This window comes from Bombus vosnesenskii, unplaced genomic scaffold (genome assembly GCF_011952255.1).
Source record: "Bombus vosnesenskii isolate JDL3184/JDL3185 unplaced genomic scaffold, Bvos_JDL3184-5_v1.1 scf7180000013349, whole genome shotgun sequence".
NCBI classification, from domain to species: domain Eukaryota; kingdom Metazoa; phylum Arthropoda; class Insecta; order Hymenoptera; family Apidae; genus Bombus; species Bombus vosnesenskii.
In genome coordinates, this window is record NW_022882985.1 from 1,066,615 (window position 1) to 1,081,324 (window position 14,710).

A 14,710-nucleotide genomic window follows, 5' to 3' on the forward strand; every position below is an offset into this window, starting at 1 on the left:
CGCGTGTGTATACGCATACGCAACACGTGTGTCGGGAACAAGCTGGATTTTCATGCAACCAGTTACGTTGTGGCGAGTTTATATGAAGACTATTAGAATAGTGGGCATTCGAACCTCAGTTTCGAAATGATTTAATATTTTTCAAGACTATCCAAATTCGAATCAATTCGGATAACATTCGATGCCTTGAAACCTAAAATTTTTGAAAAACTTGGAAATCTTGAAAGTTTTTAAATCTTGAAAGCTTATGTAGTGACGTAACACTGTAAAGTAATACAATTGGAAATGCCACTATTAAGAACGAAAAGCTTCTGAAGTTTTGAAGTTAGGATTTGAAAGAATTGAATATTTGTTGCTCTCTATGTTTCAAATTTTCATTACATTGTAATGAATTTGTATTTTTTAAATCAATGAGATTATGAGATAAGGTAAATTATTTTTGACACATTTCTGAAGCCATAATTTTTTTCATAGAAGTTTTTATGTCATGTTATATAGACTATCTTTCGAATGTACCTTTTTCATGGACATAGGAATATCTTTCAAATACAAATTCACTAATTACGAAACCTAAATAAAAACCTAACCAACAGATAATAAATTGAAAATCAGATTATCTTTTAGAAACTAAGTGCTACAGTACGTGATATAATTTTATTAATTACGATAAGATGACCGCAGCTAGTACTAAAAAACGTAGAGTTTCCAAAAAGAACAAAATAGCATGGCGTAAATATGTAGACATGAAAGATGTTGATAAATTCTTGGAGGATTCTCGGCTAGAAGAGAGGTTAGGTTCTTTTGCTTCTCGTGATAATTCAGAATTATTCGTTGTTTCTACAACAACTCCAGTATTGTCAAAGAAACAACGTAGAGAATTATTGAAATCGAAGGAGCCAAGGTGCTTTAGTATTTTAAAACCTCATACAGCTGTCCCAGACCCAATATCGAAAAGAAATCGTGTAAGGACAAGGGAAGAAAGAAGAAATTCTCGATTTAGAACTAAAGAAGAAAGAAAAAAAGCACAGATCTTGAAAAGGGAAGTTATTAAAAGGTCACAAGAACCAGAACAAAACGCAAAGTGTGAAACAAAATGATAATACATTTCTTATAATCTTCCGTTCCTGTATTTTAACCGAGTATATAAATGTTTCATAAATGTACAAAAAAGTAACGTTTTGGAAACAGTAATAGAAAAGGAAACAATATGTAATTGAAAAAGGATATTTTTATTACACAAAGTATTATTGTTAATGATATTTTGATTGCTTAACTAAAATTATATTTTTTTTATAAGTAGTCCAGAAAGTTTGAATACTTATACATGTGTGTACAAAATTCTTACTGTATTACACATTACAATATTTTTAACAAATATAATTTTTTAAACCTGTCATTTAGTATTTGTGTATATTTTGTATTTTACATGTATGTTAACATTTCAGTAAAAACTTCTATTAATTTTCTCGAAGTATAAGAAAATGTTTAAATAAATGAGAGAAATTCCTTATTAACAATTGTGTAATTCATTTACATATATAAAAATATTGTAAGAACTATATAATGCAAACCTAAATAAATGTCAATAATTTAATAAAATTTTCTAAATAAAATTTGTAGAAAGCTTAAGATATTTGCTTATTATTAATAGTTACATTACGTGATTTAAGAAACAAAGAAATATTTAAAATTAAAACTATCTATGTGCTAAGTATTCGTAATTTTGCGAAGTTAAATATACATATATATATATATAGATTGAATGTTTTTGTCACGTGGTTTCTTAATACTGAGTTATCTGCCAAAACGTCGTATTGAAGTTCGTTGATATTGGAAATGTTTACGTGCTTTTTTGCTCTGGTTACAATGTTCTATCATAATTCGAGAAAGAAGAATTTTTAATAAAATAATGGCATTTGTGTCTATCTTTAAAGTGCAAGACTTTTGTAAGACGATAATTAATGTGTGTAATATAATAATTCCTGTGACTCTTTTCATACTAATTGCGTTTATTTTGATCGTATTTAAAAGGTAAGTGATTTAAATACTTATATTTTATTACTAGTAAATTATATGTTTAATTTTAATCATTTATTTTTTACGTCTTTTGATTATTGTTATTTTGGTATCAGGTTATCTTATTATTACAGCATCTCTAGTTTTATGTAATTTTGTGTTTAATTATTGTAAAAATATCATTCTACGTTCTTAAAGTTGTAATTTTTTATTATAGAAGTGAACATAAGAAATACTATTTGTGTTTGTATAAAGATTTTATACAATTATATAAATGATAAATTGTATATTTAACAGTTTTTGTTATTTATATTATTATATGTAATTGAACATAATGGACAACAAGTTAGTGTATGGCAATTGGTAATAATATGCATACATTTGTGCATTTACAAGTATATACATAATTTTGTATGATGAGCAACCTGTTACGAATTAGATAAAAAATGTAAGATTACAATGGATAATTATAATAATATCATTAGTTACAAAAATATTGTTAAGCTAAGTTTATCGATTATGTAATATAATGCAGAATTTAAGATTTATTGGCATCGTATAATGATTAATGAAATTGTAGGGTTTATTTGGAAGAAGAACTACATCAATTTCTGATTTTTTACATTATTAACTAACTTGTACATTCCATTACTTTCTAGATGATTTTAAATTTTCGCAGCTTTTTCAAGAAGAATCTGTTTTTTATTATTTTTGATTATATTTTTTATATTTCTTTGATTGTACCAGTTCTTTCAATATATACATGCTAGTATGCGCTCTACTTTGCATATTTTATATAGTATATTCTGCAATGTTTTACATCTTTAAACATTTCATAAATGCATAAACATCCACAGTCTAGTTATTAGCTACACTGTACAATTATTCATTTACCTAAATCGTTAACTAAACAGTTTATAATCTTTGGTACAGTTTTGACGCAAATAGAAATTGTGAAAGATTTATTAAGTTCTTTTTTGAACGTAATGGACTGTACAGATTTAGTGGTAGATTTACTATCATTGTCACAGCGTCAAAAGCTGAAATCCTTCCACATTTTATTAATTCTTTTGTTAATAAAAAATAAGGAATATAATAAGCGACAAGTTTACGAGACATTACAGAATTAATTTAAATTATTAAATTATTCGATTAAAGAATATAATAATTGCCTGATTTATCTACGAATTTCAGTTTCATTTGGATACTTATCGTGTGTTGTCTCTATATAACCAGTGTCTTTTATGGGCTCGTTATATTAGAGTATGTCGGCGTGGCACTCGTGAATTTAAATGCAATAAGCGATAGTTTTAATCCAACCTATGAAATCAAGGATCCGTGCAGCGTTTGCAGTAATAATAGCTGCAAGAGACATAAATTGTTACCACATTCGACGAAAGTGAAAATACCGAAGGATCTTGACCATGCATTAGAACAAGTAATTAATCATTGCAATTCAATGCTTCGTAAAGTTTCTTAATTTTTTAATTTTCCTTTTATTTCTGCAACAATTTTGCTTTCGTTTCTCTCATCCTTGTAATAATTAAATTTGCGGCAATTTTGTTTTCTTATCTTTTGCTGTAATGAAATTTAATCGGGTTTCTGTAACTGCACTTCCATTTTACCTTAAAACTTTTCGGCAAAAATTAACAAATAAAGTTCCTATTTAATTACTGTCACGCTTCGTATATATATATCAAACGAAAAAAAGAATAGATATAGAATTTGTTTCCACAGCTTCTGGAAGATTTATTGCAGAAATATGTTTGCGCATGGTACTCGGATTTTTCGACGAACGAAGCGTTCGTACAACAGCTTCGTTTGGCCACAGCTACTGCAACGAAAGATATTGCAGTTCGGTTGCTTCGCACAGACGTGTCCAATGTCGTGTTTTACCATTTAATACCTCTAATATTGCAACATGCTCAAGATTGGAAAACATTACGCACAAAGATAAAGGATTTGTCGGATACATCTTGTTTCGGAAATCAACTGATCGACCATTTTGGTCGTGAGATACATCCAGCGAGTTACTCGCGTAAGGCAGAGCTGAATTATCTGAGAGGAATTGTAACAGCGTTTATACCGTATTTATTACCTGCCATCCATGTGTCTACTAACAACAAGGTAAGCTCTTGTAGAATTATTTATAAACGTTTATGAGATCAAACTAATGATTATTAAGAGAAGACCATTGTGAATTTCTCTTTCATAAATTGTTTATGATATACCCTAAACGAAATTTCACTTGCGAATTCCTTCAAAGCAAATTTTTATTCTTCCTGTGAAAACTTTTAAATGTTTGACTAAAAACTGATTGTACAATATAGTAAAGATTACAATCAGCATCGCAGAATTTTTTACGTTTTTTAAAAGTTTGGGACAGTAAAAAAATTAGGCGTGGACATAAACGACTAAATTTTTCTAGGGTCAGTGTAAAAATATATTTGTCCATATGCGGGTTAAGAGAATATTTCTTATCAAATCGCTCGTCATTATTTAATAAATATTTAATATTCTTTAAGAACTACTTTATTGATGTATACACATATAAATTGTTACTCTATTCACTACTCTATGGATTCTCAGAAACTATGCTGATCAACTTCATAATTTAAAATACATAAAATTTGTATTTTATTCACCTTGGAATTCAATTGTTTATGCTACCTACTCATAAATTATAAGATGATACATTTATGAAAATAGCATTTCTTTTCTGAAAATTCTTATACTAATTCTGTGCCTTGATAATGTGAAGTTAATAAATTTATATAAAAATGGAGTTGATCATTTGGAATCAATTACAAATAATGCGTGTGTTTATTACGAACACTGATCAAGTGGCACACATTGTGAACTGTTTGTGTCTCTAACAGTGCCCTTTACACACCTACAGCCGCTAGTGGCTCTATTGCATACCTGAAAAGAATTTATTATCAGAAAACAAATATTGTGATGCAGTGTATTGATATCATATTAATAATTAATAATTGCGAACACTCACGATTCGAGGGCAAAACTTGCGATTTGGTTGTGGATTACTGCAGGTTGGCTCGCATAGTGTTCCACATATGTGTCCTTGTTGATTTTCTGGACATTCTGATTCGGCAGTTGAGTCTTGGATTGAATCTAATTTCGGGTATTTACGAATAACATAGACGAAGATGAAAAAAATATAATTTTGACCCTCCCACAGAATTCGTAAAATTACATTAATAATTAATAGATATTTGAGAATATGAGGGAGTTTCAGTCCGAATGATATACAGAGTGTCTCAATTAAATGAGATCATCTAAATATCTACCTTATTTGTGTTTATATGCTTATATGAATGATATGAGAACTTCTGAGAACAAAGTTAAGCTATTTCAAGGCCATCGGTATATTTTTTATTCTCTATACAAAAGTAGTAAGATCTTTATGTCGGGAGAGATATAGAATTCTATTCAAAAACATATCGGTGACATTGAAATCTCCTGAAAAAATGATTTCGAGAAAACATTCTTTTGAGAAGAAAGGGGGTGATTCTACGCGAAAAAAGAAGTCGAAAATATAGAATAAAAATTTTTTTTTAATTTTTTTTTTAAATTTTTCCATCGAGACAACGATCTACAGTGAGATCCGTTATAACGTACCGCAGGCGTACCGAGCGAAAATTCAAAGTCGATTTTCTCGAAAACAAAGCCTCAAACGAAAAATGTTTATTCTACATTTTCGACTTCTTTTTTCGCGTAGAATCGCCCCCTCTCCGCTTGTACCACCAGTTACCAACCACCCTGTATATTTTTCCCTTATTTTTTCTCGTAGAACCACTCTATACTAAATTTACTCTGTGCCACCAATTACGGGTCACCTTGTACAATAAAATCTTCAGTCAAAAAAATACTCGCCTCTCTTTACGAATATGTAAACACTTTATACTACATAAAGGATATTAATTAGTTACAATAGCAAAGAATATACGAAACGTAATTGCTTAGATAAAAAAGCAATATGTCAAATTGTGTCTAACTATATTTGGTATATATGTTCTTAAATTATTTAAATATTTTTTTTAACGCCATAGATATTCCAAGGTTAGAATATATTCAAAATTTGAAATTATTACAACATTAGTTCTTTAGTTTTCTAATATTCCTTTGTTCTGTCTTATTATACAGGGTGGTTGGTAATTGGTGGTGCAAGCGGAAAGGGGGTGATTCTACGCGAAAAAAGAAGTCGAAAATATAGAATAAAAATTTTTTTTTAATTTTTTTTTTAATTTTTCCATCGAGACAACGATCTACAGTGAGATCCGTTATAACGTACCGCAGGCGTACCGAGCGAAAATTCAAAGTCGATTTTCTCGAAAACAAAGCCTCAAACGAAAAATGTTTATTCTACATTTTCGACTTCTTTTTTCGCGTAGAATCGCCCCCTCTCCGATTGTGCCACCAGTTACCAACCACCCTGTATATTTCTTCGTTGAAACTCATTATACACACTACTTGTAATATTCATTTCATGTCAAAATATGTTTTGGATTGCCTCGAGGAAAATAAAAATAAAAAAGAAAGGGAAAAGTTGAAGATGATCCAATTTCCATGCAAGGATAAATCAACGTATATCAAATACTTACAAATACCAAGAATCATGACAACAAGCAGAGAAACTACTAGGCATCGAGACATAGTAACTTCTGATAAGAATATTTGCTTTACACTTATTGAGCTCTTCCTCGACTTTGAAAAGTTGACACCGTTATCCTCGATTTTTATACTGCAGTTTCTCTCATAGTACACGTATATTTGGTCATACGTGTCTTTCCCTTGGAGATAACACGCTCGCATAAATAACAAATTTTGATAAACTATTTGACAGTTGGTAGTTATTTATGTAAGGTTTTATCAAACCATTATTTATATATTTATTATAAGATTAGCCATGTCAGTGTTATTAATCTTATCATACAGGTATGCCAATTTCCCTGTTCATTAAACATGGAGATAACGACTGTTGTTCTTTTACAAGGTGACACACATATTGAGCCGGCTTTCTCATTTTTACGAGTGTGTGTGTGTGTGTGTTTGGGTGAAGGATATCTTTCTGCACTTGCGGCCTAGAACTTCTGCAAATACACACAGAGAACAGAAGCGCCTTTTAGTCAAGAATATCCCTTATCTGAAGCGATACGGAAGACACGGCTAGCACTGAGCCGTGAGAACATTCGATGAGCGATGTTTGCCAAACATTTTGAGGAAATTAATTCTTTCCCATGTCAAAATTTTCACGGTACAGGTATAAGCAACCGGAGCAATCATGAGAACATCACGAAGAGTCATCGTGTGACTGCGTGCCACGTTCTTTAATTAAGAAGCAATATAGTAAGATGCAGTAAGAAGCGAGCTAAAGTTTCCTTTCGACTCAATCATCAATCCTGCGGAATTTGTGAGTTGATTTTCAGTTATAGAAGAACTGGTAAGGTAAACACGTGCAGAATTGGAGATTGGAGAGCAAAGGAATACAGAAGCAAAGAAGTAAAGATGAGCAAACGGGTGTAGCGAGGAAGGAAAGAGGCGGAGGAAAGAAGAGAGCAATAGAGATAGCAGAAAAGCGAGAGCGAGATCAGAAGAAGAAAGGAGAATAGTATGAGGCGAATACAATAGTAAGGTTAGAAAGAACAGAGAGCACTGAAGTGGCGCGAAGGTAGGTAGGTAGGTGGCAGGAGGTAAGTAAACCGTTGAGATTCTTGGACAGTAAGGAGGAGAGAAAAAAGGAGAGATCAACAAAAGGGGAAGTGAAAGGAGAGATGAATCGGTGAGAGATAGAATACTTGGCGGAATAGATCAAAGGGCTAGAAGAGGAGACAAGGGAGGAGAGAAGAAGATAGATGGAGGAATGGAGGGAAGAGATGATGGAAGACAGAAGAATATGGAAAGAGGAAACGAATAAATGGGGAGAGGAATAGGAAAAGGAAAGGCTGAAGTGGGCCAAAGGGAGAAAGAAGGGAGCTGGAATGGAAAAAGTAGAAAAGGAAGAGAGAATCAAGGAAAAAGACCGTGGTAATAAAAGGAGTAAGACAAATAGAGAGAAAGAATGAAACAAAGGTGAAATAATTTGCGAAGAAAGAAATGGTGGTAGTAAGAGCGAGAAAGACAAAATCAAGAGGAGACGATGATATGACACAGTAGAATTAGGAAGTTGGTGAGACAAAAGAATGCACAAGTCGGCCTAACTTCTGTTTTTGGTTTCCCATTGCCAGTGCGTCAAAACTGAACAATCGAAACCCTAAGATAACATATTACTACATCCATTTATCCACGACACATACACTTGTAACCTGTAACTATCTTTTGTCTAGAAGCTAGTTGTACAATGTAGCAAAGACTTTAATAAGTAACCCAACATTTCTCTACATGTTTTCAAAGCCTAGAACAGTAAAGAAATTAGGTGTGCACATAAAGATTCAGCCTTTCTAGGATCGGTACGAAAATACACTGGTGCGTTTAAAGGAACGCTGGTTTTTCGCCAAAAAATTGATGATATTTAAACTATTCTAACTTCGTAATTAGAAAACATACGACGATCATTCCGGGCTCGTTTTGATGCGTGAAGCTTCTACTTTTGGAACACTTATTTTAATTATCCCACAAAGTTCTTGTATCATGTGGCAGAGTGGCATAGCGAAGATGCTTCTCCGTTTCGAAAATGTGTCAAATTCAATAGATTCTGCAGGCATTAACAATTTTTTTGGCGACTAGAATCATCACGGACTTGAAGATTGGGGTATTCCTTTTACAACGACTCATGTAAAGTTGATGTACGATTTTCTTTCGCCGTTTTATTGAATTTTGGATGAAAAGTGTGCCGCCGGTATTAGAATAATCCAACGTAGATCACGTGGAGGTTGTATAGTCGAATTTGTACGATTCAGACGTATGCGTGTAGTGTGTGTGATTTATGCATACATTTAGCCAGTGTTTTTAGCGTGTGAGTAGGTAAATGTTCAAAAACCAGTTTCCCCATTTTTGCCTTGCCACTTCCTGACATTTTTCTTCTTATGTATGTTTGTCTATATGTGGATTAAGAAAATATTTCTTATTAAATCGCTCATCTTTATTTAATAAACATTAAATATGCTTTAAGAACGTTCTTTATTGACACATACACAGATATAATACAAACAGTTACTTCACCCTATAAATACTCAGAAATGTTATGCTGATCATTCCATTAATTCAGTTACATAACATGTTTTTGGAATTCTGTTATTTATGCTATCTTCCCATGAGTTATAAAATTATAAATTTATATGTATATCGAATACTAATCTTGTACCTGGATAATGCGAGAGTGATAACCTCATATAAAAATGGAGTTGATCAATTCGGATGAATTATAAGTAATGCGCGTGTTTATTACGGACAATCATCCAGAGGTATTCATGTTTTGTTCCTTTTGTTTCGGACAGCGCCATCTACACGCCTAAAACCTTTAGTGAGCTTGCATGCATACCTGAAAGGAATTTATCAGAATATAATTTGTCATTGTCAGAATATAGATACTACTATGACGTGAATGTATCGATATTGTAATAATAATAATTACGAACATTTACGATTTTAGGGTACAATAAAGGATTCGGATCCTAACCGTTACTATCGCAAGTTGGCTCGCAAAGTGATCCACATATGTGTTCATGTTCATTTTTCCTACAATCTGGTTTGGCATCGAAGTTTTTTTTTTTGGGAATTTTTACGAAAAAGGATATTTAGTTAATAAATATTTGAGGATATAAAGGAGTTTCAGTGCAAATAATATACAGAATGGTCCGTAACTAATGGCACAATTGGGTGATTCTTATTTGAAATTATTATAACGTTAGTTCTTTTTTCTGTCCTGTTATATATTTGTTCGTTGAAAATCATTATACACACTACTTATGATATTCATTTCATGTCAAAATAACGAGAGGAATATATGTTTCGGATTGTCTCGAGGAAAATAAAAATAAAAAAGAAAGGGAAAATGTTGAAGATGATCCAATTTCCATGCAAGGATATATCAACGTATATCGAATACTTACAAATGCCAAGAACCGTGACAACCAGCAGAGAAAGTACAAGCATGGTGACTTCTATCGAGTATATTCGTTTGCTTTACGCCTTTTCAACTCTATTTCGATTTTGACAAGTTGACTCCGATGTTCTCGATTTTTATATTACAGTTTCTATCATAGAACACGTATTTAATCGCATGGGTATGCTCCTTAAAGATAACACGTGCACATAAATAACAAGACGTGATAAACTATTCGATAGTTGGTCGTTATTTATGCGAGGCTTTATCGAATCGCTAATTGTATCTTTATTATAGGGTTTACCTGTGTGAATGTTTTCAGCCCTGTTGCCACTCAGATATATCAATTTTTCTGTTCATTAAACGCGGTGCTAACTTTTATGGTTGTTTTACAAGGTGACAGACGTATCGAGCCGGCTTTTCCACTTTTACGATGAATGTCGTATATTCACACCCTCTTGCATTTCTTAGTTGTTTCAAATCGATCAATTCTTTGGCCAATCAAGGATCGAGTACAATAATTTATCATAGTGTTACTGCAAATATTTCAATTACTGTCGATTTTATAAAATTACAGGATCTTGGTGAAAGGAATAATGAGGGAAGAAATATTAAGCGAATCTTTGGAGTCCCGTTTCATAGCTATCAGAATGTTTAAAAGGATTGAATTTAATAATGTAAATTGATAGAAAAAAGATTGCGAATCAAATCTACACATTTTTCTATTCTTTTCATTTCCGTCATTGTATCCTTCTAACCTGTGGTTTCTCAATAGAATTTTGGTTTTATTTCCTTCTGTTTCCCGGACGATCTTATCCGATGAGTTTTTCTGGTTTTTTATGTTCTCAATATTTTCCTATTGCTCACTCTAGTATCAATAAGTATATGCTTAGTTAAAAGGTTGTTTATTGTACTCTTTTTCCTGATATTGCATAAATATACGTAGAGTGAATCACCTAAGAGTGAAAGCTGAAATGTTTTAATGTATAGTATCAATTATTATATTATATATCAGTATTAATTATATAGTATTAGTATTAATTATATTGAAAAATGTAAAATATATTATCATGGACACTATCCTGAGTAACTGTTTGACGTCCTCCCTTGTCTTTCATGCGAAAAGTTTTACAAAATAAAAGTTGGTATATCTACAAAACTAATAGTTTTTCGACACAAGTAGATTAATAGCTTTTTTTCATAAAGAATTTCGATTTGTATTGTTTAGCGTATTAAAAAATGTATGATTTCATTTAAAAAAGCGAATTTGACCTTCACGTGACCTTCACGTGACCTTCACGCGCCCACCTGCAGAAAAACTAACATCAGAATATGTCCTCTTTGCAGGCACTCAACTTTCATCTGAAACACTTTTCAATATAACTGATGGTATCGAACAAATTTTAGCTCCAACTCTTAGCTGACTCACCCTGTATACTCATGTAGCTCTTTTGTAAACGGAAGAAGCTAGAATAACGATGTCTTTTTTCAGCACAAAATTTGTTGTTGAAATTAGTGTAATCAGCTATAAAAAATTTCAACGCGAGCGTGATTATAAAATATTCCTTTTTATTGATGATGATAATGATTAGAGTGGAATGGGGAGTGTAAATCTGTATTTTACTTTCAGGTCATACTTCGAGAAATTTTGGCCAATTGGATTTTGCTGCCAGCAATAGACGCGATTGCTGATCCAGACAATATAAATGCGTTAGTCGCGTTATCAACTCATCGCGATGTTCCAATTTCTAACCAAGTGGACGCAGTTAATGTACCGATGTTGCAATGCTGGATGACCATTCCAATGATGCCAAAAAACACGCAGAATCACCTGAAACCCTCTTTGGATGAAGTTTTAAATGATCCTCGTTTATTGTACATGTTTATGCAACACATCAAAGAGAATGGCCCTATGAATCTCTTTCAGTTCTGTTTAGACATTGGTAAATACATATTTATACATAGTGATAGATAAAAATAGTAGCACAGATTAAATGTTCCTTTTAAAAATAAAATTTTTTTGTAGTAAAAGTATTTGATGAATTCCAATACATATATCTATTTCCAGATGATCTAAGCAAGCGTATGTTAAATCCAGAAATGAGTTCGAATGCAGAAAGTAGTTTGTACACAGATATTCAAAATATGTATGCAACATATCTGGATCCTGAAGGCCCAGAATACTTACATTTACCAGGAGATATATCCATGGGCATATGTCAAAGTAAGAATACTTCGTTTTGAGAGTTCACCTGTAATACATGCGCAATTTATATTTATATATTATCAACATAACATGCTACAAAATATCCAGCTCTTACATTGTACGTCAACAACACTTCCAGTTTTAGAAAGAGGTCCAAAGAAAATTCAGGAAATGAGGACTTCACGACCATTTTATCAAGCACACCAAGAAGCCCATGCTTTATTAGAATCTACTTGCCTACCATCTTTCCATCATAGCTATCAAGTAAGAAAATCGAAAAGCAATTGTTCTTTATTTCCTATATAACCGTTCTCGTAATATTTCTTTCTTTATTTTACGTTACAGTTGTATGATTTATTATGCGGACAACCAGTTCCAAGTCGAGTTAAGCAGTCACCACGATTGAGGTAATCTTTTTGCACTTATAGACATAATAACATGTACAGTTGCCAACGTTATACGCTGCTCAAAATAATTAGGCGAGTTTTTACTTCCTATATCTTAAAATGTGTCTAATTTTTATTTAAAGCGTTACTAGTGGATCCGCAAATGCATCCTCAAAGATTGGAAATCATTTTCCGAAGATTGACGTTTTGAGATTATCAACCATAGACGGGATGTCATATCAAGATATATATCAAGGCGAGGAAATAGATTACCCTTCCCGTTCTTATAGCGAGATTAAATATTCCGATGACAGTTCCCACAGGAATTTAACAACATGGCGAGTCAATATTCCGCACATTGAAACTGGAGATAATCAAACATTATATTATTATGTCATCGCTGTCAATAATATTTCCGAAGGAAAATCCTGGACTGTGTTACGTCGTGATCAAGATTTTTACATTTTACGAACACGATTGGCAGAGTTTCATGGTGACAAAGAATTGAGCGACTCGCCATTACCATCAAGAAAGAATCCTCATTCATCATGTACTATTAATAAACAACGATATGAAGATTTTCTGGAAAAATTACTATCAAAACCAGTGCTCAGGAGTAGCGAGTTGTTGTATAATTTCTTGACTGTGCCAAATTTGAAGCCTTACTTTACAAATTATAGCACGCCAGATATTGGTATATTGTATCAAAGTATGGCATACAAATTAAGAAAAGAGAAAGGTCAAAATTTGGACAAGTTTCTGGCAGTGTTTCTGGCCTCGACTAATATTAAAAATGAATATACTGATATTGGAGTTGAACCAGCGAATGAATCAACTGTACAGGAAACGGAGGAAAAAGGACGTCGTGATCTTGAGTTTGGAGTATTTGGAAACAATCTTGATTTGGATCTTAATTTTAGAACTTTACTTTCCCCTTCGTTAGAACGTTCTCACGTTAAGGGTGCTTCTTTCTGTATTGTAGATGCTGGTAAATGTTTTATCTTATAAATCTTTATAACGTGTGCCTCATTCTTGTATAAATAGAGTTTAGTGAGTATTACTGTTTCAGTGGTGAGGTTACTGAAAGTTCCATCGATGATTGATCGAGTTCTATGGATGATTGCTTCATCATCGCGTGCGAAAATAGATCCATATGTCAACGTTCTACTCTACAACGCTTTAGCAAAACTTCTAAGCGGTGGTCGTGCAGCGACCGTGGTAAAACTTCTGCACACAAAGGTATTGTGTGAGAAGAAGGATTCATCTCAAGTGAATCGCCGGAATTACTATGAAATCGCAAAAACAGGATTGTATGGTTTGTTGCCTTATTGGTTAATGGTATTTTATAAGCCATGGATTGAAATAATGGATTCAATTTTGGACTCCTTACAAAATGCACCGCTTAATAAGCATCTGGCATATGTTCTTCTGGACCAGATTTTGATAAATATATTTCCAGAACTTACAGTTTAACTTGTATGCATATGAAATATACATACACTACTCGTCAAAAAGATTAGATAATTACTTTTAATTTCTCAATGACACGTGTAAAGTTTTTCGTCTGTATCGTTTAATATTAAAACATTATGAGCTCAGGATATGCGGTTCGTTGAGAATAATTAAAAACCTTATGAGTTTTAGTGTGTAACAAAAAAAAATTGCTTTATTTTAAGGACGAGATGATAACACATGTACAATAAGAAAATAATAATCAACATAAATTATAATTAACCATAATTACTTATCAAACAGATATACTTATTTAATAATGGGTACATCCCCCTTTATTTTCTATTACTTCTATTATACGATTTGGTATCGATTTATATAGTTTGTGACTGTAATTTTGGCTTAACGTATCCCATTCGCGCACAATTGCATTTTTTAATTCTTGATGCCTGCGCAAACCATCACGCTGCCTCCTCCCATTTGTCGCCGAATTGCTGACATTGTCTCTTTTCTTGTGTCATGAAAATAATATTTTATCCCATCAGGACCATCCAAGTTGAATCTTTTTCATCTGAAAATGGTACCCTT

The 14,710-nt window shown here is 32.4% G+C and overlaps 2 protein-coding genes across 2 annotated transcripts; one reads left to right on the forward strand and one right to left on the reverse strand.

Moving 5' to 3' along the window:
• The first annotated feature begins 1,772 nt into the window (after nucleotides 1–1,772).
• Nucleotides 1,773–14,250, forward strand: LOC117236564 (sorting nexin-14-like). The gene is made up of 9 exons (XM_033499639.1): nucleotides 1,773–2,031; nucleotides 3,211–3,454; nucleotides 3,754–4,143; nucleotides 11,709–12,021; nucleotides 12,147–12,302; nucleotides 12,424–12,548; nucleotides 12,630–12,691; nucleotides 12,814–13,658; nucleotides 13,740–14,250. The coding sequence occupies exons 1-9, from the start codon at nucleotides 1,910–1,912 to the stop codon at nucleotides 14,141–14,143; spliced, it is 2,661 nt and encodes an 886-aa protein (XP_033355530.1). The 5' UTR covers nucleotides 1,773–1,909; the 3' UTR covers nucleotides 14,144–14,250.
• Nucleotides 4,768–6,705, reverse strand: LOC117236566 (cysteine-rich venom protein 6-like). Its single transcript, XM_033499641.1, has 3 exons — nucleotides 6,639–6,705; nucleotides 5,024–5,148; nucleotides 4,768–4,938 (listed from the first exon to the last, which is right to left on the reverse strand). The coding sequence occupies exons 1-3, from the start codon at nucleotides 6,688–6,690 to the stop codon at nucleotides 4,843–4,845; spliced, it is 273 nt and encodes a 90-aa protein (XP_033355532.1). The 5' UTR covers nucleotides 6,691–6,705; the 3' UTR covers nucleotides 4,768–4,842.
• Nucleotides 14,251–14,710: the final 460 nt, after the last annotated feature.